The 26426-nt window shown below is 43.1% G+C and overlaps 4 protein-coding genes and 1 pseudogene across 9 annotated transcripts; 3 read left to right on the top strand and 2 right to left on the bottom strand.

Moving 5' to 3' along the window:
- Positions 1-757: 757 nt before the first annotated feature.
- Positions 758-2093, bottom strand: LOC134034264 (galectin-3-binding protein A-like; annotated as a pseudogene).
- A 482-nt stretch (positions 2094-2575) lies between these two features.
- On the bottom strand, positions 2576-9322 carry cant1a (calcium activated nucleotidase 1a). Of its 6 annotated transcripts, none has more exons than XM_062448861.1 (6): positions 8518-8666; positions 7365-7469; positions 6133-6202; positions 4780-5427; positions 4057-4260; positions 2576-3688 (listed from the first exon to the last, which is right to left on the bottom strand). In XM_062448861.1, the coding sequence occupies exons 4-6, from the start codon at positions 5408-5410 to the stop codon at positions 3318-3320; spliced, it is 1206 nt and encodes a 401-aa protein (XP_062304845.1). In that variant the 5' UTR covers positions 5411-5427; positions 6133-6202; positions 7365-7469; positions 8518-8666; the 3' UTR covers positions 2576-3317. The 6 variants fall into 6 exon arrangements, with proteins under 6 accessions (XP_062304845.1, XP_062304856.1, XP_062304862.1 ...); XM_062448872.1 differs by having other exon boundaries at positions 6138-6202; XM_062448878.1 differs by lacking the exon at positions 6133-6202.
- On the top strand, positions 8661-13590 carry LOC134009167 (proteasome activator complex subunit 3-like). Its single transcript, XM_062448896.1, has 12 exons — positions 8661-8815; positions 9200-9232; positions 9366-9428; positions 9567-9671; positions 9763-9817; positions 9925-10040; positions 10130-10198; positions 11622-11689; positions 12011-12065; positions 12350-12436; positions 12563-12692; positions 12780-13590. The coding sequence occupies exons 1-11, from the start codon at positions 8780-8782 to the stop codon at positions 12641-12643; spliced, it is 768 nt and encodes a 255-aa protein (XP_062304880.1). The 5' UTR covers positions 8661-8779; the 3' UTR covers positions 12644-12692; positions 12780-13590.
- A 2189-nt stretch (positions 13591-15779) lies between these two features.
- aoc2 (amine oxidase copper containing 2) lies at positions 15780-19416 on the top strand. The gene is made up of 4 exons (XM_062448845.1): positions 15780-17394; positions 17708-17993; positions 18284-18416; positions 18525-19416. The coding sequence occupies exons 1-4, from the start codon at positions 15822-15824 to the stop codon at positions 18807-18809; spliced, it is 2277 nt and encodes a 758-aa protein (XP_062304829.1). The 5' UTR covers positions 15780-15821; the 3' UTR covers positions 18810-19416.
- A 4060-nt stretch (positions 19417-23476) lies between these two features.
- Positions 23477-25779, top strand: LOC134009110 (glucose-6-phosphatase catalytic subunit 1-like). Its single transcript, XM_062448835.1, has 5 exons — positions 23477-23890; positions 24015-24124; positions 24528-24633; positions 24843-24958; positions 25040-25779. The coding sequence occupies exons 1-5, from the start codon at positions 23673-23675 to the stop codon at positions 25540-25542; spliced, it is 1053 nt and encodes a 350-aa protein (XP_062304819.1). The 5' UTR covers positions 23477-23672; the 3' UTR covers positions 25543-25779.
- Positions 25780-26426: the final 647 nt, after the last annotated feature.

The following is a 26426-nucleotide window of genomic DNA, read 5'->3' as shown; positions in this document are numbered from 1 at the left end:
TGTATCAGGGTAAGTACAGGGAATGTCCCTGTACTTACTGTAAGTCGCTCTGGATAAGAGCGTCTGCTAAATGACTAAATGTGTATCACGTTTCAGTGTAAACACTTCACACTTCACCCCCAGACACGACCCACCTCTGATTCACTTTCCTTTTTACACTTGGTGATGAGTATCCTGCCCTGGTATGCTTGCTTACGTGTTCCAAACTCATCTTGACTGGAAGATTATATCATTCAGCGATAAGAGGAAATTAGTCTTTTTAATGAGTTCCATCTCTGTAGACAGACAAAAGTGATAGTGACATGGTCTGAAAGTGTGGTCTTCAATTGAAATGTTGTCTGAATCGGTAATGTCTGTACTGAATGAATCTGTGGTATTATATACTGTATATGTACACGTACAGAATTCTCTGGTAGCAGAAAGGACATGTGACAGATGTTCTGTCACAGTAGAAAATGACCAGCTACTGACTGAGGATATCAGTCCCCTGCCGAGATTCCACTCCAATAAAACAATCATTTATTTGTATCAGAAGGCGTCAGAGAATTCAGGGGGAGAGAGCACGGCCTAGTCGTTTGTTCACAAAGGACCTACTTAGTTACATTACATTGTTGTCTATTTTATTTTGATGTGGTGTTTAAGGTTCTTTAGGGACTCCCTCTAGTGGCTTCTGTGAACGTGGAAGAAGAGGTCACATGATGAGGGAAAATAAACTTTGTAGCAAAAATACGATCCACATTTCAGTGTATTTCAAATACTTTTATTCAGATTAATTTCATATCAATGCTGATGACAGAAAATAAACATTTAGATTTTTTTTCCTGCAACAAATCAAAGTGTAATAGTATATAAAAATGTAAATCACATACTATATGCTAAAATACCTATGTTCTACTACTAAAAGAACCACTGTCCCAAAACAATCAATAAATGGGTGATTAATTGGTGACAGATTTGATTGGTGGAAAACTGAGAACTCAGAGGGCTGAGTGCTTTCTGATTAGAAGTACTCAGGTCTCTACAAAGCGGTAGGCATACTGGTCATCAGGGCAGGGGTAGGCTAATGACTGGCTGCTACTATTATTGGGCACCAAGGCCAGGTAGTCCTTGAAGTCTTGGACATGAGACACATACTTTTCCTTACACAGTATCAGCAGCCTGTTACTGTAGCGAATGGTGCTTTGGTTTATGGTATTTTAGGTGGACAGTTTCGCTGCGGGAAGAGACTCACAACTTGAACATTGTTGACGATTCAGATAGACCTCTGCAGTCCAGCTGTTCTTGTTGTCCTGAAAGACAAGGTTACTGTGGACAGGAGTGCTGAATGATTTAACTCTGTTCGGATAGTATTCTTCATCTTGGAAATAACCTCCACGATGATACACCCGTCTCCTGTATGCCCCGTCTTTGGTATTGTTGAGGGTGAGGCTCCATGGTTCAGCTGTGTAGATCCTGGGTTGGTAGTCAAACTCCTCCCCCTTGAAGTCCGCATGCTTCTTCAGCCTGCCAAAGAGCAAGATGTTAAGCTCGAACCCCTTCAGCACGCCGTTGCTGTACAACTTCTCATGGCTCTTGTACAGCTGAGAGGTGAACTGCAAGTCGTAGAGCTTCTCAGCAGGGATCATAGGAAAGCGGATTTGACCCAGCAGGGCATTCTGGTTCTCCAGATCGACAGAGTTTTTCCTTTCTGAGATCCAGCTCTCCAGGGCCTGCAGGAGGAAAGCCTCATCTGGCACCACCAGGTCCGAGCGAGGCAGAAGGGCCTGCAGCGCGTTTATGGCAAGATCCATCCAAGCAGGGGAGCTGGTCAGATCCTCAAAGTTCCAGGACAGGTACTGAAGACAGTTCTCCTGGAGCACGAGATCCCCAGTCTCCACAGAGTACTGGTAGAGGGCCACCTGGGTGTGGAAGGTGCTGTCCTCAGGGAGCAGCACAGTGAAGAGCCTGCCGGCGTCCCGCATCAGCTGCGTCACCCCAAACTCGGAGGCCAGCTGATGGAGGCAGTGGGCCGAGGAGACGGTCACTTCGGTCTGGCGAGTGTAAAGGTACCTGAAGAGACGGAGAGATGAAGACCCAAAGCCCAATATCAACATACGTTTCATCAGCGATATATGATGGAAATCTGTCGTAGGAAGAGAAATGTTTGGTGGGGACTACTGTACCTGATGAAGATTTTTGCAAAAATGCATACAAGCAATAAGCCAATAGTTGGCTAAATGATGTGCAAAATGCATACTGATGTGTACAGTAATATAAAATACTTTCTACTTGTAGGACCTTCTAAAAAAAAAACACATAATAGAAGATAATTTCATTGAGATATTATTAAAATATCTTACCTCTTGATAGCTGTTTGTACAGTAGCAGTCGTCTCTATTCAGAAACGGAGGCAAAATCACTGCGGGTTTGTGCAATGGTTAAGATGGCTGTTCAGTTTAGACTCAGTTTAGTTTCTTACAAAATTGCACAATGAGGGCCAGTTGCACAATCAAGCTACAACTTGTTTGAGGTGGGAGGGCAATGTTTATTGTGCATTAACTAGGATCCAATCCCAACAAATGAAAGACTCACCGAGGACAGGTAAAGACTTTTACTTAAAAAACAACCAGACATATTTTGTTATTGTGAGGGAAGAGTTATTGTGTATCTATGAGATCTCTCTCTCTATGAGAACTCTTTCAAACATGGTTCTTTTCATTTAAGTTTTGCCTTCACTATTTCACAAAGCATACAGAAACTTACTGGAGTATATGATTTGATGCAATAAAAAGAGAAAAAAACAGTGCCATTGTACCAAGAGAAACCCATCCCAACTTCATGTAAACACACAGTATGTTCATGTTGTTATTTGTAGTTTTCTTCAATCACAGTCTCAGATTAATCCATAGTCTTTTGTACATTCATTAGTCTGCAGTACTATTGAGGGAGATGGACAGATGGCCAGGGGGAAGGATGGAGCAAGACCTCCCTTCCCTAGGTGGCCTCCTCCGTGCTCCCATTCACTGATCAACACCGGTCTTTACACCCAAAACAGACCAACTTGATGGCAGCCAGGGGTCTGAAGGATAGGACTCGGAAAGGACTTTTTCCGGCAGACCGTCGGGGCACTGTGAACCCCCTATCTTCCAAATAACAACCATGTTAAATTCAGTCACACTCCGGGGCAACATGTGGTGTGGGGCAGTCAGAATCAGCCTGTGGAGCGTTGGGTTGATGTCACTAACATGCCAGCAGCATGTCACTTTAACATTGAGTGACTGGATTGGAAACATCACCAGCTCACAATAGCATGGCCTGGAATGCATTCAGCATTGCACCTATATGAACTCCACCCCCTCGTACTTCACGTCCCCTATCTTAGTCTCAGGCATGAGGATGCGGCCGTCCAGTGTGAAGGCCATGATGTAGGTGGCGATCTTGCCGGCGTCCTCCTCCGACTTGAGGGCCAGGACGATCTGGTCGTCCATGTCAGGGACAAACTTGAAGGAGGAGAAACCGTGGGTGGGGTTCAGCGGGCCCACGCGGCTCACCGTGATGTCCTCGAAGTCGGGCGAGCAGCTGAGGACCAGGTTGGCGCCGCGGTGCTCGTCCTCCGTCTCGTCGTAGCGCTGCTCGCTGGCTCGGCGGGGGAGGAAAAACCAGCGCTGCAGGTTGTCACTCCACGCAGCGGACTCGTGGATCAGGTAGCCTGGGGAGGAGGAGTCGGGGGGGGGGGGGGGGGGTGAATGGAGGAGGGGGAAAACCAACATGTGGACTTCGCAACACAGTTGTTCTAAAGACAATCTGGTAAATCATTCCCATATGCAGACCATACTATGTATCTGGGGTCAGATGGCTGAGCGGTTAGGGAGTCGGGCTACTAATCAAAAAGGTTGTTGGTTCGATTCCCGGCCGTGAGAAATGATGTGTCCTTGGGCAAGGCACTTCACCCTACTTGCCTCGGGAAGAATGCCCCTGTACTTACTGTAAGTCGCTCTGGATAAGAGCGTCTGCTAAATGACTAAATGTATCTTGGCATGTGGCCAGCTACTACCCAACCCTGGCCTCAGCTCTTACCTGGGGGTTTGATCCCCGCGGCAGACTTCAGCAGGTTGTACATGCGAACCCAGTTCTGGTGCTGAATGTCCCCATGAGGCCCCACCACCTTCACCCACTCTGGGTTATTGTTGACGAACTCCCCTGACGTGGTCGTCCACTCTTTCCCCAGACCTCCCACGTACAGATGCTCTTCCTTCACGGCTAGCCACTCTGCCTTGAATCCTGACAGTGACAAGACAGTGGAGTTAAGTGTCAATACGCAGATCAGGTTACTGTACTTAGGAATGACGTGCTGGACCTGATGTTAGTTTCCTCCAGGAACACAATGATTCTTATTGAGGGACTTGTTGCTCTTGTTGGTTAGTTCTAACTGATTTAACTTCTTGTACTCGCTGTGAATTATATTATTGTTGCTTGCTTTCCTACAGGTATACTGTTTCACTTTTGAGGTTCATGTCGCTTAATTGTAACTTGTTTGACTACATGCTCTTATGTTTCTTCCCATTGGCACTTATTTGCATTTCACAAAGTATGCTTCATGTTTTGGCTGCCCACAAAGTTTTGGGGCTATCTCGTTGTTTATGATCATTGACCAATGCACTTTTGTAAAGCTCTCTCTTGGAAGTCGCTTTGGATAAAAGCATCTGCTAAATGAATACATGTAATGGAAATGTTAGCAGATCATATGAGGAAAGAGATCTTCTCGTGATTCATTCATTTCTATACTTGAGTTTCACTGACCTTTGGCGACAGAGCCATCGCCGTCGGGCAGGATGACCCAGGGCACGGCGTTGTCCCCATCAATGTGGTACACCACTCCCGTACGGTCATCCACAGTGTACAGCTTCCCGTTGAACACCACCAGCTCCGACAGCTCCATCGCCCTGCCCTTCTCCGCTAGGTGGCTCTCCAGCACCACCCTGTCCTGGTCCCACTCCACCGTCACCCGGTCCCCGCTCGGGGACACCAGCAGGTGGCCCCTCCGCATGTAGCTGAACCACGTCAGCTTCTTCTCGCTGCGAGAGTCTGTGTCCAGGTCGGCGATGACGGCGATGCGGTAGCGCGTGCCCTGCGCCGTGCGCTCGGGCGCGCTGAGGGGATAGGTGTCGTTGTAGCGGTCGGCGTCGACACCGGTGCGGCTGCTCCTCCAGCCCCGAGGGCTGCTATACTGGGGGGAGCCCAGCTGCATGTAGAGGAGGAGGGCCACAGACAGGGCTGCTCCCACCACGACAATGGGCCTCCACTTGATGCGGAAACGAGGGTCTGTGCTGCTCGCCATGGAGGCCAACATGGGGAGTCCTCCCACAGAGATACGCAGAGGGGTTAGAAGATCATTTGGATCCACATGGGAGTAGCCTGGAGGCACAGGCATGGGAGAGGGTGAAGGACCTGAGAAGTTAGAGGAAGAGAGGGAGACAATAGAAAGTGAGTGAGAGTTGGGCGTGGCGGTGTCTGTCTGCCTTGGCAGACTTGGTTTGAAGAGAGATTTACATGAACGTTAACTATGTTCTTCGTAACTCCTGTTCTATGATGCAATATACACTACACTTTTTTGTCTAGATTTTAGTCCACATCTTAAGGTATGCAATCATTCCAGATTCCAAATGTATACAAGGATTCAAATAACAGTTTGACCAGGAAAGCCACATACTGTGAGCCTATTGTTATCACTATGACTACAGGTTTGAAATATAAACTTTGAAATATAAAGTGCATTACAAATAAAATTATTATTATTATTAAAGAAAGGATTTTCTGTAGTTAGACTATTGTCTGTCTTGATTTCAAGCCATTTCCAAGAAACCTTTTTTGCTACATCTAATATTACACTACTTAACAACCTGAATCAGAATCACAATGGGTTTTATTCGCCATGAAAGTTTGCACAGACAAGGAATTTGCTTTGGCAGGAAGGTGCAAACAGAATCAGCCAAAGCCTCTGTTAAAAAGGTGGGTTTTTAGGCCACGTTTAAAAGCATTTTACAGGTCTTTAGGGAAGCTAAATGTCAAATCAGTGTACAAGAACTTAGCTGTAAAAAATGTGGTCATCTGATATTTAAAATGGACCCTAGTAGGAAGTTAAAATGAGATCACCTTACATGTTCATCCTAAAGACGTCTGTTCTTTAGAATCTCCTCTGGACAGAGCAGTGGATCACTAAATCCTGGAGAGGACAAGTTTGCCTTAGCAGTTCCGGCTCAACGGTTAGAGATTAAATAGTGGTGTGTCAAGCTAGGTAGGTGAACCAACAGGTGTTCAAGGGAGTGCCATGTCTACGTGGAGTATGGGAGGGGCCCAGTTGGCCCCTGGAGTGACAGCCATGTAAAACCAGAAAGGTGAGGGACCACATAACCTACGTTAAATCCACTCTCTGGAGTTTCACTTATTTTGGTACAGTACAGTAACCTACATTTAGGTGTTTTTTGTTTAGTACTGTCTAAACATAAAAATACTAGGGTACTCGGTGAATTGATGAACAGTTATCAAGGCTCTCAACTAAACTTCCATGAGCTCTCCATGTAGTCTAGTTCCAGAAATGTCACATTCTCCAACCTGATTTTTTTTCCCGCAGCAGTACCCCACCCACTGAAAGACTCTTTCATAGAAGGGCCCCTAGCCAAACACAACTCCAGAATGTCACCATTAGGGCTACTCTAGAAGACACAGCAGCTGGTTCCAAATAGACTTTGACTGACAGTTTAGCCTACTAAAGCACAAGTAGCAGTCTATAGTCCAAGCACCTAAGCACATGCAGCATCTAAGTATTAAGCTTTTCCTTAGACAAGTTCCAGTCCACCAATATAAGATCATTTGTTCCACTTCACTCTGTAAAAAAAAATCTGATGATCCCCATGCATGTTCTAGGATTAGTTGTGACTGAAAGCAAAGTTCTGTTTCTTATTTTGGCCTACCCTTCCGTCTCCTCCTGCCAGAACGCTGGGCGACTGTCATCTTTCAATCACGGACAGAAACAGTTAAGACACACTTCCTATACAGCCCCTGTTCTTTAAAGCACTGAGCTGGGAACTCTTCACTTGAAAGTGTGACTTGACTGTGGCTTTTCTAAGTGTAATCATGACACAGGGCAATACCCTAACAACAACGGTGAACTTTATGTAGACTTAGAGGATTATAATTGATTAACCACAAGTCCGAAAGGGCAAACCTTTCAATTTAGTCAGCATTGCAGGCTTTGTTCACAAGACCTTAATAGGCTAGTTAAGTTACTGTTGTGTGGGGTTGGAACAATCAGTGACACCATTGTCTATTTTTGTGATATGCACAGAAGTAAACGGTCTAAAATCAACAAGTATCAGTTAACAAACCTTATCACACAGTACAGCAATATGTGTTCATGCTATGACCAGTCCAAACCCAGGCATGGACAGCCTTCTGAGGGTGTGACTGTGATGCAAGGAGAATGCCAGGGACTGTTCAGAAGAGAAGTACAGTTGAACAATATTATAAAAGGTGAAGATGTAGTAGACACCAACTACAAAGGGGTTCCTGAGGCCAGATTGCTGACAAGTACATTCTGATCTTCTGGGGAAAATTCCACAAAAAGGTGGGCTTCAAAGCCTTTGGAAGTGCTATTTAACCCTCGTGCTGCCTTCGGGTCACATGACCCAAAGGTTCATAACGAACCATCGTTGTGTTTACCCAATTTTACCCAATACAAAAACAAATTAAAATAATTTTCTTTTAACCTTCGCAATGTGGGGGGTCTGAGACAGCCCAACGGTTAAAAGAAAAGGCTTCACTTTGTCTTTGTATGCGGTAAATCTCTCGCAATACGACGGTGGGTCACAATGACTGATGGGTCAGAATGACCCGAAGATAACACAAGGGTTAAGCAGAAAGCAGGCAGGTGCCACCACAATGTAATACACTGAATGAAAATGTAAATGCAATATGCAACGCATGATGGTCCCTCGTTGCCTGAGCTGAAATAAAAAATGCCATACATACACACAAAAACACATATCCCTTTTAGGTGAATACAAAGAGTAGGGACGAATACCTCAATTTCAATTGACTGATTTACTTATATGAAATCTGAACAAAAAAAGTTTAAATTGTTGCAAGTTGTATTTTGACTTTTAATCAATAAATCAAAAAATGATGACGTGGTCCGGGGTTCTGACAGCTGATGATGCATGAGAACAGCCAAGTTCCTGCTTGTAATGAATTAGATGCTTATAGCTAGCTAATAGCTATGGTTTTGTTTACTCTTCCTTTGAGTATATAGCTAGCATTGTGCCAGCCATTTATTGCAGTTATAGTTACGAAGCAAAAGTCCCTTCATATGTTCATTTTAGTTGTTTTTGTGAAAAAAAGTAGGCTAATGAAATGGATCTGGTGCTCCTAGCTACACTGTAAACTGTAGCCTTTAGGTCCATGGATGGTAGCGCACTGCAGATTACACCAAGCATGCATTCTCAAAGATTAGTACGACGGTCCAACGTCAACAATACTCACTACTTTAGATTTCCCAAATAGTCAAGTAATATGATTGGAGTTGACATAGTTGCTCGGGTATGGCTCTCTGCTTGTAACAACTATTGATTTACTAGCTAGCTACTCCCTCACAGCGTCAGTCCACTCAATTCGCATGTACTGTCGCCTTCTGATTACGTCACAAATCGTCTTCCCAAGTGGTGTGCGTGTCTTCTGAGTGCATACAGAACCACATTGCCAACATATACCTTTGTGTATGAGTTAATCGGACACATTGTAAATCATGTCTTTAAGGGTAGACAATGAAATCAAGAAAAAGGTAAGGCTGTTTACATCATTACTAGCTCGCTATCTAGTAATAACTTTCTTGTACGCCAGAGTTGAGAAATGATGATGCTTGCAAGGCCTGAATGCATGGTCAGTGAGCTAGCTAGCTAGCTAACTAGCTAACAGTTCTAGCCGGTAATGTTAACCCGTGGTCTGGCTTGACAGAGGGTTGCGCTATATCTGGTAGTGAATACGAAATAAAAGTTATCTTGCCAATTTGTTTCTTAAAACACCCACACATAACACAATTGTCTGATGCAAGTGCGCGTTTTGTAGCTATGCCATTAGCTAGCCAGTGTGGCAATGGAAGTGAGAGACATTAGCTACAAACAAACTTGCTGGTCATATCTTAACTCAAATTACCTCCATCTCACAGGTCGATACTTTCAGAGAACGGATCACGGGTGAGGTGAGTAAAATGATGGACTCGTCAAGCATCGTGCAGCTATTCAACACGTGGAAGTCTCGAAAAATCACCTGACCTGGCGGCTACTGCATACTAACGTGTGTGCCAATGCTATCCGTTTTATTTTGTAACTCAGGCTGAAGACTTGGTTGCCAACTTCTTCCCAAAGAAGTTGTTGGAACTTGATGGTTTTTTGAAGGTAATATAATGGATTTGTAGCTATCACAGTGAGCAAACACAACACAGTCTGTTACATTACATTTGTTGAATGTCATGAACATGACCTTTGATAGGCTGAAGATGCCATATATTTACAAACGTAGCTCTTGGTTTCAAGGAGCCCGTATTTAATGTAGCAGACCTGAGAGACATCCATTCAGAGATCAACTTCAAAGTGCCAGACCCAGTGGTCATCACCAACAGCCACGATGGACTGGATCTGGTGGGTGTAATTTAGATCTGATCTGTCTGAATCTGATCATTGGAGACCACGGTTTCAAAACGAGAAATCAACTTTCATTTTATGTCCACAGCAACATGCCAAGAAGCGGAAACTAGAAGACGGAGCAGCAGACGAGAACTGCCAAGGTGAACTCCCTGGAGCCTGTCTGAAAATGTTGACTTGGCAGCAGTGGCTAGTGGTGGATGTTAAACTGATCACTTCTGTCCTTTGTCTGGTTCTGTGTGGTGGTTAGGGGGTACCAAGGTCTTTGTCATGCCTGAGGGAATGATGAAAAGCAATGGTCAGCTGGTCGACCTGATAGAACGAGTCAAACCAGAGATCAGAACGCTGATTGAAAAATGCAACACAGTAAGTCCAACACACACACACACAACATCAAAGATGACATGTTATTTCCTGTCCATTTCTTTTCCTCTGATTCCTCTGATGTCACTTAGGTCAAAATGTGGGTCCAGCTGTTGATTCCCAGAATAGAGGATGGGAATAACTTTGGCGTGTCTATCCAGGTAATCACCTTTCCAGCAATGTTTCTGTTGGATAGATGGGCCCGTTCTCCGTACGTCGCTTATTACATCCGAGATCGAATAACACATCCAAGATGACATCATCTTGCTAATCATGATCTGGCTAATTCAGTTCTTCGAACACCCATGTTGTTTATAATTAGTATAGCTGGATTGAGTTATGCGTTGGTCTAAAAGGGGCTATGTATCGATAGTAGAAACCTTGATCAGCAACACTGCTATTGGCTGCTCACATAAGTATATGGCTGCTCACCATGGCCAAAAAGAGCGCCCCGTTTATTCTGCAACAGAGCCAACAGAGCAACAGCTTGCTCGAAGGTTACTCCGAATTTGAAGATTTAATCAGAACGCCAGGGAACACCTCAAAGTCTGCAAAATCCAAGAAAGAGGGCTGGTTAAAAAGTAGCAGACCAAATTAAATGTATAGTGGTGACCACGTTAGATGATTTATCGCTTATTACAGTAAGCTAGGCCTATGTTTTTTTTTTTCTTCATACTTTGTTTATCATCTTTAATGTCAATGTGGTTTAAACAAATGTATGATGTAAATTACACCCTCACAAAAAAAACGATAGGCTATCTCAAAAAGTATAGGCTAGTAGCATATCGCACTGTGCTTAAGGATCTATTTATCACGCAATGAGCAATTAATTCGGTTTCATGTTAAATTCTGCTAATTATTCTTGCACCTTCCGCAACAGGTTGTTGTCGTAAAAACGGACAAGACGTCTGTTACAGACTTCCTGTCTCACCTCTGCTTATATAGTCGCAATCAAATCTTGTTTACATAAAATAAGCCTGCTCCCGAGCAGGTTTAAGCTAAAGGACTTGTTGCTATGACAGCAAGTCCAGAATGAGCTTCGAAGAACCGAACAATCCAAGATAATGACAAATCGTCATCAATCAAATCCAGCTAACTGAGTTAGCGACGTACGGAGAACGGGCCCCAGTTTCGTGTCTTAATGTTTTAATACAGACTCCCGGTTACATATAACAACTTTAAACTGAACATCTATACTATAATGCAAGGAATCTCTTCTTTATGGATCAAATGATGAATAGACAATATTTAAAGTGGATACTTCATTACATTTTGTTACATGAATTCATGTGTTTACTGATGCAAAAACTCTGCCTGCACATTGCAAATGTGCACAAACTCCAAATAAACTAACACCAAATCAACTAACGGACATTATAATCACCAGCTGCATCATGGTATGTCTCACCGACATCTTAATCACAGACTGCATCATGGGCACTGTGCACTAGTGATTCTAATGCTGCAGATGACATGCTTTGTATTTCCCACACTAGAGGGCAGAACTGTTCTGATGCCCGATTACTGATTACTTGTTAGGATAGTGCCTGTAATAATGGGTCCTTGTGTACTGTGTCTCTATAGGAAGAGACTGTTGCAGAGCTCAGAACTGTTGAAGGGGAGGCTGCTTCTTACCTGGACCAAATATCCAGGTACTTAAAGAGTGACTGGTTAAGTGTGTTGAATCTTTACCACTTAACTGTTGTAGCTGAACCGTCTTCCGTTCTGTCTACCTGCACCCATCAGTGTTTCCCCTACAGTAGGTAGACCTGTTTTATAGGAAAGGTTACCTTAAATGCCTTATTTTGTGATCTGACGCTATATATATATATATTTTTTTAATAATACATAATATAATGCCCCCCTAATATAATGGTAGGGGAAACACTGCCCATGCATTGGTTTGCCATTTATTTTTATTCCAAAAAGTTGCCAGTCCTTTCCAGAAGATATGTGATTGTTTTTTTTCACAGATATTACATCACCAGAGCAAAGCTTGTCTCCAAAATTGCGAAGTACCCTCATGTGGTAAGAGTTTATTTTATTAATATCCTTTTCACACTGAGAACCAGGGTTTTTTACCTGCAGTATTTGAAGTGGGTTCAACCAGAGTCAGACTCATTCACACTAAACGGTATGGAAATGACCTTGAGCACTTGTTTAGTCACCAAGGCCATGGGGGTAATGGCCTCTTTGACCTGCTCAAGATTCCTGATCAGTCTGGGGATGCAAAGGTGTAAAAAGCACTTAGTTTTTTGTTGTTGTCCCAGAGCCTAGTTGCTCTTTTAATCATTGACCACCCCCCACCACAGGAGGACTATAGACGCACAGTTTCAGAGATTGATGAGAAGGAGTACATCAGCCTGAAGATCATTGTGTCAGAGCTGAGGAACCAATATGTGAGTGTTCTCTAAATAAATTACATTGACAGTATCAGGCATTTTAGTGTATTTCGAGGACCTCACACCATCAATCTATCTAGCTGTACGTTCCTTCCTGCAGACTCACATACTTTATGCTCGCAGGTGACTTTACACGACATGATCCTGAAGAACATCGAGAAAATCAAGAAGCCGCGAAGCTGCAACTCTGAGGCCCTGTACTAACCTTCCCTTGCCCAGACGGCCACATTGACTAGAACTGGGACTTGTTCTTCTCAAGCTGGACTATCATCCCTCATCCACAATAAAGTGGACTATCATCCCTCATCCACAATAAAGTGGACTATCATCCCTCATCCACAATAAAGTGGACTATCATCCCTCATCCACAATAAAGTGGACTATCATTCCTCACGCACATTAAACTGCCATGCAGCAGGACAGTTGACTTCCCTGGGCACAGACAGGCCCTGCATCCCCATCCCCTGCACACTTGACATGATTTGTAATACCCTCCCCCCTATCTATATGGTTTAAAAAGTAAGTACGGCATTGGTGTCAGAGCTCCAGGCTAATTCCACTCTTTGCCTCTTTATGAGGGAGTGCACAAGTGCTTTATCAGATGGGATGAAAAGATAAGCCTCAAGTCTAGCTGATCAAGTTCGCCATTTCAGAATTGTCTGGTGGCCCTACTCTGAGAGTAGGGCTACTCTACGACCCTCTACAGAAATTTTCTTAAATCCATGTGTCTTTTTTCCAATGGCCTGTAAGAGTGGTCGCATAAGGTGAATTATTATCCACCAACCAAGAAGAATTGAACTGCAAACATGACTCCCTACAAGATGTGTGGGTGTCAGATACGGTGGTTTCGGTTCTTGTTGTCTGTCCTCTTTACACAGGTATTTTATTTGTGTTTGTCACAAGTACTTTTATGTCATTGGTTTTAGGCATCTGAAATGCTCCAAGGTCAAGTGTGTGTGTGTGTGTGTTTTTTAGTTTTGACCGATTGTGTTGTGCTATCTTTTGGATGTAAGGGGGGGGGGGGGGGGGGCACCAGACAAAGAAAACTCTGATATTTCATATCAGATGGTGCAGTGTGAAGTCTTATCTCCATCTACCAATTTTTGATTTAAGGATAAATATTTTACTTAATAAAAGTATTCTTTTGAGAATGTGTTTTTTGTATATTTCTTTCATAAGCGGTCTCTATCATTTGGCAACAGTTCTGTTCTAGTTATGAATACAGTATATTGCTCCAGAGCAAGTGAAAACAACAACAACAAGGCTTTCTAGAACATGCCTTGTAAAATAAGCAACTTGTAATTAAGAGCTGTTCAAATCTATATTTACTGAACCAAGATTAGGAAGATAAACAAACACAGTAGAGTTCAACCTGTACCTTGCTGGATACAGTACAACTCATATGACTGTTAGGAAGTTCTCTAGCCCTCCAGAATAACAAGCCCCCACCCTTGTAATTCACAAAATCCCCACAGTGTCATGGGAGGGAGGGAGGAGATTCCAATTAAATCTCTAATAATGCCAGGAATCTGTCTGTGTGCATTCTTTAGAATGGGATTTTAGGGCAGCGAGTTTTCCACGATTATCTCGAAGAACAGGCGCAGAAGTGCAGAAGATCTGCAGCACATCACGAACCTCTCCAATAATACTCTCAATCTGCATCTTATTGATTGCATTCAGGAGGTCAAAGGGAGATAGGCTTTCTTCAAAAGTGGCACTATACACTGCCTTCAGATGTTTCCATTTGTTTTCAAATTCTGATGCAAGATCTTTGGTGTATTTGGTTGTATTATTTGTTCTTTGGTGTATTATTATTATTATACGTATTAAACAAGTCATATGGCTCATTTATTGATTGGGAATATGTAAACGATGTCCACATTATGTCCAGAAAACTAAAATGTCTCATTAGTCCAGGCAAAGTAACTCAGTAACTCAAAGGAAAAAAATAGCCCCATTGGGGTGTAATGTTGCCTGGCCTTATTGGCACACATCTCGGATTGATGAGAATTTAACATATTTCCTCAACTAGGATTTCTTAGGACTTTTAGTATGTTGTTCTGGACACCTCAAAGAAATGATCTAAGCTGCAAAAAAATATTTTACAATTAGTCTGTCGTAAAACGCTACTTTGCCTGGACTACATAGGAGAGCATCTGTGATGCATGCTTTTTCTATTGGAGTCATTAGCGGTGGAACCCCATGTGAGCACGGGGAGAACATGCAAATCACAGGCAGAATCACAGGCACTGAGCCAGGGGCGATTCTAGGATCAGACCTTTAGGGTGGCTCAGCCCCCAATGAGAATGTGACATCAGCGCCATGAAATTAACTACCTACTTCTTCTGTCCTCTTCTTAAAGGTGCATGGCAACACTGGATATGAAACCTGTTTAAAGCCCTTTGAACCTGTAATTGTTTGTCATCTGTCACTAACAGACACGTTTGCAAACTCTTACGTTAGAGCACTAAAACTTATTTAAGATAATAATAATTCATAGGCAGAGTGGGGAGAGGTTTACAGACTCATCTTGCATCATCTAGTAGAAACAATTTTAATACAATATTAAAAATTATGTCTATTGGATGTGTGTAAGTATGCTTTACAGTAAGTGATGCTTTTGACTTTTTAAAGTAGTTCAACACAGGTAATCCTGTTTGTTTAATTGTTTTTTGTGATGTATGCTATACAAAAAAAATATTTATGGTTAAAAGAACATGACATTGTTTACAAGAGCTCAGATTCTACATAGATCTAGCATCTTAATTTTGCTCTCAAAGTGCACCAGATTCATGCGTTTAACTTTCAAATTTAATACAGTTTCTGAGCTGGCCCCCGGAGGGTCGGGGGTTCACCGTATCCTTCTCACCTTTTTTACCCCTGACCTGTTTACATGCCTGTTATTAGCACTTTTGCAAGGCACTATATTCATGTCACATTCTCATTGGGGGCTGAGCACCCCTAAAGGTCTGATCCTCGAATCGCCCCTGTGTTAGCAGTCAATGAAATTCAGGTTACAGCGTGTGCAAACCAAATTCTGTAAGTTTCAAGAGGGAGTTCTTGTAATAGTTTGTTATTACCGGTGGCGATTGGAATAATGCGACTGAGATTACTTCCAGTAGTCCATGTTTATTACGTGCTCAAGTTGAACATACAAGCCGCTAACGTGCGTTCTCCGGCTCATCACACACACTGGACCGTGTAACACCGCACCTCTGTTATGAACCTAAACAGTGTTAGTGCGCGGCACTATATCCTACAGTTCTGGTTTATTAAGACAAAGTGGTGGGTGGAGCTCTTAATTCGTCGTTGGTTCACATAAAAGCTATACGCGCCTATGTTCATTCCCAAATATTGCATCTCCTAGATCGTCTTATGCGTAATGGTCGCTCAGAGGATGAATTCATTGCTGAAATGGACAGCGATACTCATTTGCCTATCTTCCTTTATCCTAAACATCGTGCTAATAAGCCTTAATTCAAATAAGGAGCCAAAATGCACTTCGAAGCCGCTCCATCCTTTGAGGGGCCAGCACAACCCGCGTAGCGCCGTCTTTGCCGACTTGTCTGCAAATGAATATCTACAAGTGCGCGACTACATGCTTAATCTGAAAAACGTGGACATTTCGAATCGTAATATTACCGATCCCTCCAAAAACTTCTTGTTTTTAATTGATCTCTCTTTGCCGAAGAAAATGGATGCCCTGCGCTACCTAGATAGTAACGGGCCCAAACCAGTAAGGGAGGCGACCGTCGTGGTGTTCCACGGCAGCCAGGGAAACATCAAGGAGTACGTGGTGGGACCTCTTCCACATCCGAAATACCACCACGATGTCACCATGAAGAAGTACAAAACCGAGTTGCCTATCAACGCGCGAACAGTCACAATTGGGGAGTATGTCGTTCTTTTTAAGTTTCTCGACAAGGAGGTATTTTCGAAACTTGGTAAAATCATGAAAGAAAGTTTTAATGTCAGCAAAGAAAATAACTTGAATGCTTTTGAGGGAATGCCCAGAGGTGTCCAGTCGGGCGACAGACACACGTGGATATCTTTTTTCAGGGATTTGAGCGGGATGTACATACACCCCGTAGGATTCGAAGTCTTGGTCAACCACAACAGCACAGACTCATCCAATTGGAAAGTTGAGAAGGTGCTTTACAACGGAATATATTTCAACAGTGTGGAGGACCTGAAAAAACAATACGAGTCAGGGAATGTAGCTAAAATAGTCTTTAAATCTATTCCGAATTATGCATCGTTGAAACTTAAAAGTAAACCAACAGGATTGAGCCCACAGCAATATTACGCACAAGGCAAACGCTTTAGTGTCCATGATAATCATGTCATATACCTCGACTGGAGTTTTGCGTTTGGGTTAAGTTCACTTACCGGTATGAGAGTTTTTGACGTCAATTTCAAGGGGGAGAGAATAGTTTATGAACTAAGCGTACAGGAGGCAATGTCGGTGTATGGTTCTGTCACACCAGGGATGATTCTGACAAAGTTTATTGATTCCAGCATCGGAATAGGGCGCTTTGCTCACGAACTCGTCCGAGGAATAGATTGTCCATATGAGGCAGCATACATTGACACCTACCGATACATCGACATCGGTACCCCCCAGCGATTTAGGAATTCTATATGCGTTTTTGAGCACAATACCGGCCGTCCTCTTAGGAGGCATTTTTCTGACTTTTTTCATAATGGTTATGGTGGACTAGTTAACAGCGCCTTGGTGTTTCGGACAATCACAGCCATAGGCAACTATGACTACATATGGGACTTCATCTTTTACCAAAGTGGTTCAATTGAGGCCAAGGTGCACGCCACGGGATACATCTCTTCATCTTTCAAAGTGGACGGCAGTTTAAAATACGGCCACCAGGTGGCGGAAAATACAATTGGAAACATCCATACCCATTTCATCAATTTCAAAGTTGACTTGGACATATTAGGTGTGTGTGAAAATGAAGTTTATAGATGCAGTTGTTTGTCATGACATTTGTTTAAGTGAGCTACAGAGCTGACAGTAACAGACCATTGCAAGCACCAGTATCTCTTGGTTGCTATCCGTCAAGTTGACGTGTTTCATTAAGATGAATATGACCTCCATTGTTAGTCCCATACTACTGATGTGACAGTGTGTACACTTAGGTGTAGTTTCACCATAGGAAAAAAACCAAGCCAGAGCATTATACTTCAAAGTTACAGTTCACGAAGCACTGCTTATTGATGTTGAGTTCAGTCCTTCGTTTACATGCTCCACAGGTGTTAAAAATGTGTTCCAGACCAAGGACATGAAGTATGTGAAGGTGCCACTGCCCTGGAAGCCAGAGCGCTCTGCCATGGTTCCACAGCTGGTGGAGAAGCAACTGAAGACGGAGCAGGAGGCTGCACTCCGCCACGACACCAAGACGCCACGTTACCTCCACATTGCCAGCAATCGCACCAACCGATGGGGCCACCAGCGTTCATACCGCATCCAGGTGGTCACCTTCGCTGGGGAACCCCTTCCAGAGGCAGAACCAGAGGAGAAGTCCATGTCTTGGGCTAGGTGAGGACTCTCTCCCCTTTGGATGTCTGAGGTGTTCAATTGGGATCTCGGTTTATAGGGGTTGATGGTGTAACCCATGAGCGGGATGGGTGTTGCTCAGTGGTAGAGCATTTGAATGCCAATAAAGAGGTTGAAGGTTCAAATCCCATCTGTATATTTCCTTGGATGAAGGCAGCTGCTAAATAAATAAATGACATTACATTTAAGTCTGTCCTCCAGTCTGGGGTAGAAACCCTTTCCCTGACCATGGCTTCTCTTTCTCTTCTTTTGTTTATTATGTTGTACTACAGGTATAAAGTGGCCATTACCAAGCACAAGGACTCAGAGCAGACGAGTAGCAGTCTGTACAATCAGAACAACATCTGGACTCCAGCAGTCGACTTCAGCAAGTACATTGAGGACAATGACAGTATCGAAAATGAGGTGTGAAATTCATCATGAAGGCCTGTGAAAAGAATCTGTATGGCGAGTTCATTGATTTGGTGTAAGTAAGATTGCAAAAAGTCACCAAAGTGTTTTCCTGTCCTCCAGGACCTGGTTGCCTGGGTAACCGCTGGCTTCCTTCACATCCCTCACGCTGAGGACATCCCTAACACAGTTACCGTGGGGAACGGGGGCGGGGTCATCCTGAGGCCTCACAACTATTTCGATGAGGACCCATCCATCCACTCTCAGGATGGGGTGTACATCGCACCTGGCTCAGAGGAGAGTTGTGAGAACAACAAGATGGCCTGCTTGGCTGAGGACACCTGCAGCCCTGCCCTCGAACCCTTCACCTACCATGGCTTTGAGGGAACAATGAAGTTTGAGGAGTGACACTCTAAATCTGCTGGGTACACTTGTTTAGCTTGATCTCACATAGAGATCTTGGGTAGTAACAGACATCCTTCCTCTGCACTTACTAATTAACATTGTTATGAACACCACATGCATACATGTACTTATGCATTAACATAGAGACGATTTATCTCCCACATTTTATTAACTCTAGTCATCCTTATAACCACTGCCTACACTTTTTAATTTTTCTTTATTGCGCTGAATTTGACTAATTTTAACATTGTTATGAACACCACATGCATACATGTACTGATGCATTAACATAGAGATGATTTATCTCCCACATTTATTAACTCCAGTCATCCTTATAACCACTGCCGACACTTTTTTATATATATTATTTTACATAATAACATTATTTGTTGGTTGCCTGTGTATAGATGCACAATGTTTTTTGTATTTGAACAGCTGATGGTGTATGAGTCCAAGACAAATTTTCATCAGAACAATAAAATCTATCACAAGTGTGTGATTGATATAGGACACCTCATTTTAGATTTTACATTGTTCTTTTTAACTTCACAAATAGCATACAAAAGTATGTATGTGTTTATAAAATAAAGGCAGTTGTTTGTTAAAATGGTCCAGACAACAGAATTCATTGTTTCTTTTAAGTTTTTTTTTAGGACCTATGTTTTCTAAAGGAAGTCAGAAACAGAATTCAGATGAGAGAGGACCAGTGAACTCCTCACCCCAACCCCTGACCTGCCAAACTAAATGTACAAAAGGAAGTGACTGGGGAATAGGTTTTTCATCTGTTTGTGTAGTTAGTGCAAACGTTTCTGTAATGGGAGTCAGATGGCTGAGCGGTGAGGGAGTCGGGCTAGTAATCTGAAGGTTGCCAGTTCGATTCCTGGCCGTGTCAATTGACGTTGTGTCCTTGGGCAAGGCACTTCACCCTAGTTGCTTCGGGGGGAATGTCTCTGTACTTACTGTAAGTTGCTCTGGATAAGAGCGTCTGCTAAATGACTAAATGTAAAGAATTCAGGATAAATGGCTTCTCTAACCCCCCACCCCTTCTCTCTGTGTCAGTCAGAGGCCATGTGTTGGGTACATTTAAGAGACATCAGACATTTGAGGAGGAGGCATTCTGGAAATTCTGAGACAATTCTGAGAGAAAAGAGGTTTCCGAGTAACAGTCAGTTAGATGGATTTTTCCTGCTCAGTAGTTCTCTGTGAGCTGAGGAGCTGCATTCTCTTGAGTACCAGTCACACTTTGTGAACGTGTATTATAATCCAGTAAAGCTTTTCTGAAGAGATTCAAAACCCACTTTGGGAAACAAGACAGAAAGAAGAAACACTCAAGAAAATAAACACAGGAACTGCATTCCGGATTCTTTAAAATATGACCTGTGACCCTTCAACCACATTCCCTCCAGTAGATCGGAGATAACAGCATCTGCGTTTGTTTTATGGATAGTTCCCAAAACAGGTTTACCCCAGATGCAAAAAATTACTGAAATCCTCAAATGCTGGATCAGTTTTGTTTGTCTCTCCCTAAGGGTTAACATTCGGATTTGTGGAAATAAGGCTGAACTAAGTTCAGGTCACCATAGAACCTTTAAAAGGGAATTGAAATAACAATAAAAAAAATCACAAGGCCATTTAAGCTTGAATACAAAACAGTTGACACCATTAGTGTCAACACAGCAAGCTACTCTGTTGTAACTTAGATAAGGGATCCAAACTAGAGCCAAATACCTCAAGGCCTCAAGGGGATAAACAGCCCAGACAAGACTTGGCTCTGACTGGGAGAGAGTGCAACCAGAGAGCCTCCATGTTGGTTGTGTCTAGAAAGAATCCCACCATAATAACAACGCTATATATCTCTGTGATAGCATTGACAAGCTGCCAGGACAGACTTCGAGTGGCTTGCAGGTCACACGCTACAACTGACCCTGGTTTGTCTGTTCTCAGGACCAAAACACAGTGTGGTAAAGGAACAATCCTGCCTCCCAATTATCCAAACAAGTCGATGGACTTCAGTGGATTATGCTAGAATATCTAGAAATTTGACCAGGGTCTAGAGGTTACATAGGGTAATATAAACTGTGGTGCATAATTTGTTTTGCTGTGTGTTAACAGACAAGGAGATAAACACAGAATGTAACACTGGCCTATTTGGATAGGCTCTAGTAAAGAGTCTATAGATGTTCAACATCAGTAGACTCACACGATGATTACTTCTACTCCCACTCATAGCATTGCAGATTCCTCTTGTAACCTTTTGCCCTGACCCCACTTACACAGCCTTAAAACCAAGCTGATAGACACCCATCAAGCAAGGGTGTTAGTTTAATCAAAGTCAGAGTCAAAGTATATTTCCAATCTCTCTTAAAGGTGCTATGCTAGATGACATTGCACAGTTCCATCCTAGTTTACAAGTAGCCTAATAAGGAAGGCATTCAGAGCAGGTATATAAACAACAGCAGTTGTTGTGTGTGTCTGTGCGTGTGTAGGAGAGAGAGACATTATCCATCGGGTCCAATTTGTTTCTCAACAGGCTGTCAGACTCTGGGTGGAACAATCAGATGCATTTGCATGAGTGTGTGTAGTGTGTACGTGCTTGCATGCTTGCATATGTGCGTGTGATGATTTATAAGTCTGGGATGTCTACAATCATTAACTAATGGCTATGATCCCTTTTTTGGAACACACACATACACACAGAGACACACGCGACCTGCACCATCTGAACATTCAATATTTGGATAAGTGTGTGTTTTCTCTCTGTTTTATCAGTGGGCTCTGCAAGGACAGATGGTGGGGTGGGGCCAGTGTGCAGAGGGGATGTCCTCCATGCTTAAGACAGACAGGATGCGAGAGATCTTAATGTAGGGTATGTTATGACACTATTAAGAATGGTTATAGAACTTGTATTATTATTATTCATATTATTATTATATTAACTAGGAGAGAATAATATATGAACATGTTCACATCCCTAAATACCCCTGCACAACCCACTCATAACCAGCTCCCCTGATCTCTTTATAAGGACAACAGAATATATGTTACTTTCTTGGGTGGGAAGATGGGGAAAGTTGTGTTGTGTGTGTACGTGTAAAGGAAAGAGGTGGGGTGGGGGGATGGGACATAGTCACATAGACACAATAGTTATTTTTAGCCCCCAGGACAAGATCACGGTTTGTGGAGCAAACAGAAAATCGGCTGGTTTTATCCAGGCGAGGCCACAGCCAAATAACGTGTCACCGTGGAAACTTACACCACTCGCTCCAGGTGTCACAGGGGTGCACTCGGCCAGACGTAAACACGATGCACCCCTTAGGAGCCCCTCCCATCTCTTTCTCTTCCCCTGCTCTACTTCTTTTCCCCACCTCCCGGCCTACCCCGCCACAAACCAGAGCTAGCGAGTTCTCACGGATGCTAGGTTCAGTCTCAGTTCAGCTTGTTCCTGTACAGATGAAAACAGGAGGTGCACGTGTCCGAGGTGTGGAACTTCCATGCTGACCCTTTTTCTTTGCTTACAGAAGGTAGTGGTCAACCAGCAGTGAGAAGAGGTCTGGAGGTCAACCATGCTGGAACAAAATGGAACAATTCCCTATTGCTATTGAAAACTTAGAATAACATAACGGTTAACATCATAGCCATTCCAGGCTGGTCCTAATTAATCTTCCAGAGCTGCTCTTTTTTCTAAATACACTTATTTAGTAGAATTACTTTCATGGATCCATCCAATAGTAGTTAGTTGGCTAGTTAGTTAGTTAGTTAGTAGTTGGTTAGTAGTCCAAAGAGCTAAGTAAAATGTCATGGTGTTGAGTTAAATAAGCACTTGCTACTTTGTGCTTAACCAATTTTATTTAATTTTTAAATTACTTAACACTGTAGTTGAATGAAACCACAAAAAACGTTTTCAAGTAAATCCATGAGTTAATTTTTTACTGTGTACTTTGAATAGAGAGTGAATTTATTTTACATTGAGATCGGGGATGACATGTAGTTCCACTAAAACAATGATTGACAGCAGGTTTCCTGTCCACTTTTCATCATGTAGTACATCCCATCTGACAAATCATATGTGTCTGGGGAAAAAAAGTTAACTGTTGCGCTGCAGGCAGAATTTCATAAATTTTTATTTAAGTACAGTTTCATAAGCACAAAAAAATCTGTGTTTCTTTGAAACAGGCTGAAATGTGTTTTCATGTTCCATGATGACCCATTGTTTCTATAAATAATAACTAAATATTAACCTTGGTCTATGGGGAAAACAAGGGGCAAGTGAAAAATAACCTCATTATCAGTTGGACCTGTCATCCATCACACCTCTTATCTGGGTCTCACATATAGCTCTCAGTACCCAGACAGAAAAACTGAGATTTAATGGACTGCTGGGAAGTGATGGCTGACAGAAGAGCTCTTGGAAATGGCATAGGTGACACCTTATGGTGTGTGAGACTCAATGGAAATGGAAGTTCATGGTAATGATAGTAAAAGAGTGTGTGCATGCGCATGTGTGCATGCGTGTGTGCACTGCACTGTACAAGGGCACGTACTCACCCACTTGCTGCAGTCATGATGTAATGTTTACCCCCTTCTCTCTCTCCTCCCCACTCCAGTTTAGCAACTGGGCTTGGTGAAGTGGCCAGGTGGTCCTTCTGGGTATAAAAAGGGACCAAGGTAACAGAGCAGCAGCACATTCTACAGCCAACCAGACATTAGTAGAGAAGCTGCACTTGTCTTTCTCATCGACGACTTTGGTTATTTAAGGGTATCGTAGTTTTAGCACAGAGTACTGAATCGTAGATGCCAGTGGAGTACGTTTTTGAAAATATTATATATTTGGAATTCTGGTTGTAATAGTGAACTAGTAAAGGAGACATGGATGTAGTCCATGGTTATGGCATCAGTGCCACCCAGTATCTCCAGGTCCATTACAAGGACACACAAGACTGGTTCCTCCTGGTCTCCATGGCAGCTGACCTGCGGAACACCTTCTTTGTGTTCTTCCCTGTCTGGTTCCATCTATGGGAGCCTGTGGGGGTCAAACTGGTCTGGGTGGCAGTAGTGGGAGACTGGCTTAATATGATCTTCAAATGGTGAGTGATCACAGACTCTGATGCTTTAACTAATGAGCATTACAATGTTGAAAGGATGATGATGGTGATGATGATGATATCGCTGTGACACTGGTTGATGTTTAACCTTATACTTCTTCCTCAGGATCCTCTTTGGAGAGCGACCTTACTGGTGGATACAGGAGACTGGTTACTATGGTAACTCATCTGTGCCATATATTGAACAGTTTCCCATGACCTGTGAGACTGGTCCAGGTGAGTCTGAACTGGCTCCTATGTTAACAAAAACAAACTGCTGAGTGATTTGTTTGATGATGCCAAGTGTTAATCCCATTGCCTCCACTAGCGAAAACATATTATATTTTAGATATTGTATACTTATGAAGTATAAGTACACTCTTTTTCCACTTTGGCCCTTTGGAATAAGATAAGATATACCTTTATTTGTCCTACAATGGGGACATTTGGGCATTACAGCAGCAAAGTGGACAGAAAAGTATATATAGAAAGAAATAATAACATCTGTACAAGATATAATAATAATAAAGATCAATGTGATTAAACTATAAGTCTTATTTATTAAAATTGTGAAATGTAATCAAATCCAAAGCAGTTCACAAGGAAAACTGACAATTGACAGTTAATTTTCTTCTTACAGGAAGTCCTTCAGGTCATGCCATGGGGGCTGCAGGGGTGTACTATGCAATGATCTCATCGCTTCTTGCAATTCTGCTAAGAAATTATGGAAACCACATCAAAAGCTGGTGAGATGCAAAATCAAGAGATTGCAATGTAGCGAGAAAGAGATAGAGGAAGAGTGTGAGGGAATGAGGAGATTGAGAGAGAAAGCAAGAGAGAGAGAGAGAGAGAGAGAGAAAAAGAGAGAGAGAGAGAGAGAGAGAGAGAGAAAGTGAGAGGCAGAAGGAGAGATAAAGGAGAGAATGCCGACCCAAATACCTTTGTCTCTCCTCAGGTGTGTCCGTGGGCCCCTGTGGATGGTGTTTTGGTGTGTCCAAGTGTGTGTGTGTGTCTCCAGGGTTTTCATAGCTGCCCACTTTCCACACCAGGTCATTGCTGGAGTTTTCATTGGTAAGTATATATCTACATATCTACAAGCTGTTGCGGTTTACTGACCCAAACACGCATGCAAAACTGTGAAACTGTCCCCAGGCATCATCGTAGCCGAGGCCTTCAATCACATCCAGTGGATCTACGGAGCATCTCTGAGACACTACATCTACACCACACTCCTTCTGCTCTCTTTTGCATTGGGACTCTATCTGCTCCTGAGGGGGGCGGGTGTGGACCTGCTCTGGACACTGGACAAGGCCCAGAATTGGTGCCTCAACCCTGAATGGGTTCACATGGACACCACGCCCTTCGCCAGCCTCTTCCGCAACACTGGCACCTTGTTTGGCCTCGGCCTGGGACTGCACTTACCCATCTGTGTAGAAACCAAGAGAACAAAGGGTGGTGCCACCTACAAACTTGGCTGTTTAAGTGCCACACTGGTGTTGCTACATCTGCTCGATTATTTCCGGCCCCCTGCACATAGCGTGTTGTTCTATCTGCTGTCTTTCTGTAAGAGTGCCACTGTACCCCTGGCTACTGTGGGGATTGTACCCTACTGTGTAGCAGGGGTGTTGGGTCAAAACCAAAAGAAACAGTTATGAATCACATAGACATAGACTGAGGCCTAGAAAGACCCTCTGATAGTGAAGGTAGCTCCAAGGACCGCCATTTGGTTGACGTGTGCCATTTTCTTTTGCAACAACAGTTGTGGAGTGACTGAAGTCCACTGACTGTATGAAAGTAAAATCCCTGATCAGCCCTGTCTTCACTTTGACTTGGACAAACTGTTGTATGTGCGAGATGAAAAGAGCCCGGAGAAGAGCAAGAAAGAGAAACAGCGTTAAAAACAGCGGAAAATCGCTCATTCATAAAAAGCTCACTGGTAGCGATCATTGTCAGTAACAACGCAAAATGCGATATAGCATTCTTGTGTTACTGTCGTTGTTGAGTGGTGTCTCTGTGCCTGTGACTGAGCATGGTTCCAGTTCACAGAGATGAGCTTACTGGTCAGTGGAGGACAAGATCCACAGCCCCGCACGGGTTAACTGAGCTGACTCATGTACTGTAGAGTCAAATGAAATTCAGATGAGGGCATTTAAGATGGAACCTGTGCCTTTCTCTCACTCTCCTACTCCTTTCTGTCACTGACGTTCCTCTCTCTCTTTCTTTTTCGCACCTCTCTTGCCCCCCTGTCTTTTGCTCTACATTGTACCTTTCCTCATATCATTTTACACCATTAAAATCATTAAGACACATTTGAATCAGAATCAGATCTGATTCTGATTCAAATGTGTCTTGACATGATTTTAATGGTGTAAAATGAAATTCGTATCCCCTTGCTTCGTATCCCCTTGCCTTGAATGAGATTCGTATCCCCTTGCTGCATGAAAGACCAATGGGTCTGAGACATTTGTTCACATTGAGAGAAGCATTGCACGAACATGACTATTAGGATGCTGAATCATCTTATCAGGATCACTGACTT

Source organism: Osmerus eperlanus, chromosome 2, assembly GCF_963692335.1.
Source record: "Osmerus eperlanus chromosome 2, fOsmEpe2.1, whole genome shotgun sequence".
In the NCBI taxonomy this organism is placed as follows: Eukaryota; Metazoa; Chordata; class Actinopteri; order Osmeriformes; family Osmeridae; genus Osmerus; species Osmerus eperlanus.
The sequence above is the reverse complement of the archived record's forward strand: the minus strand, read 5'-3'. Positions and strand labels throughout refer to the sequence as shown.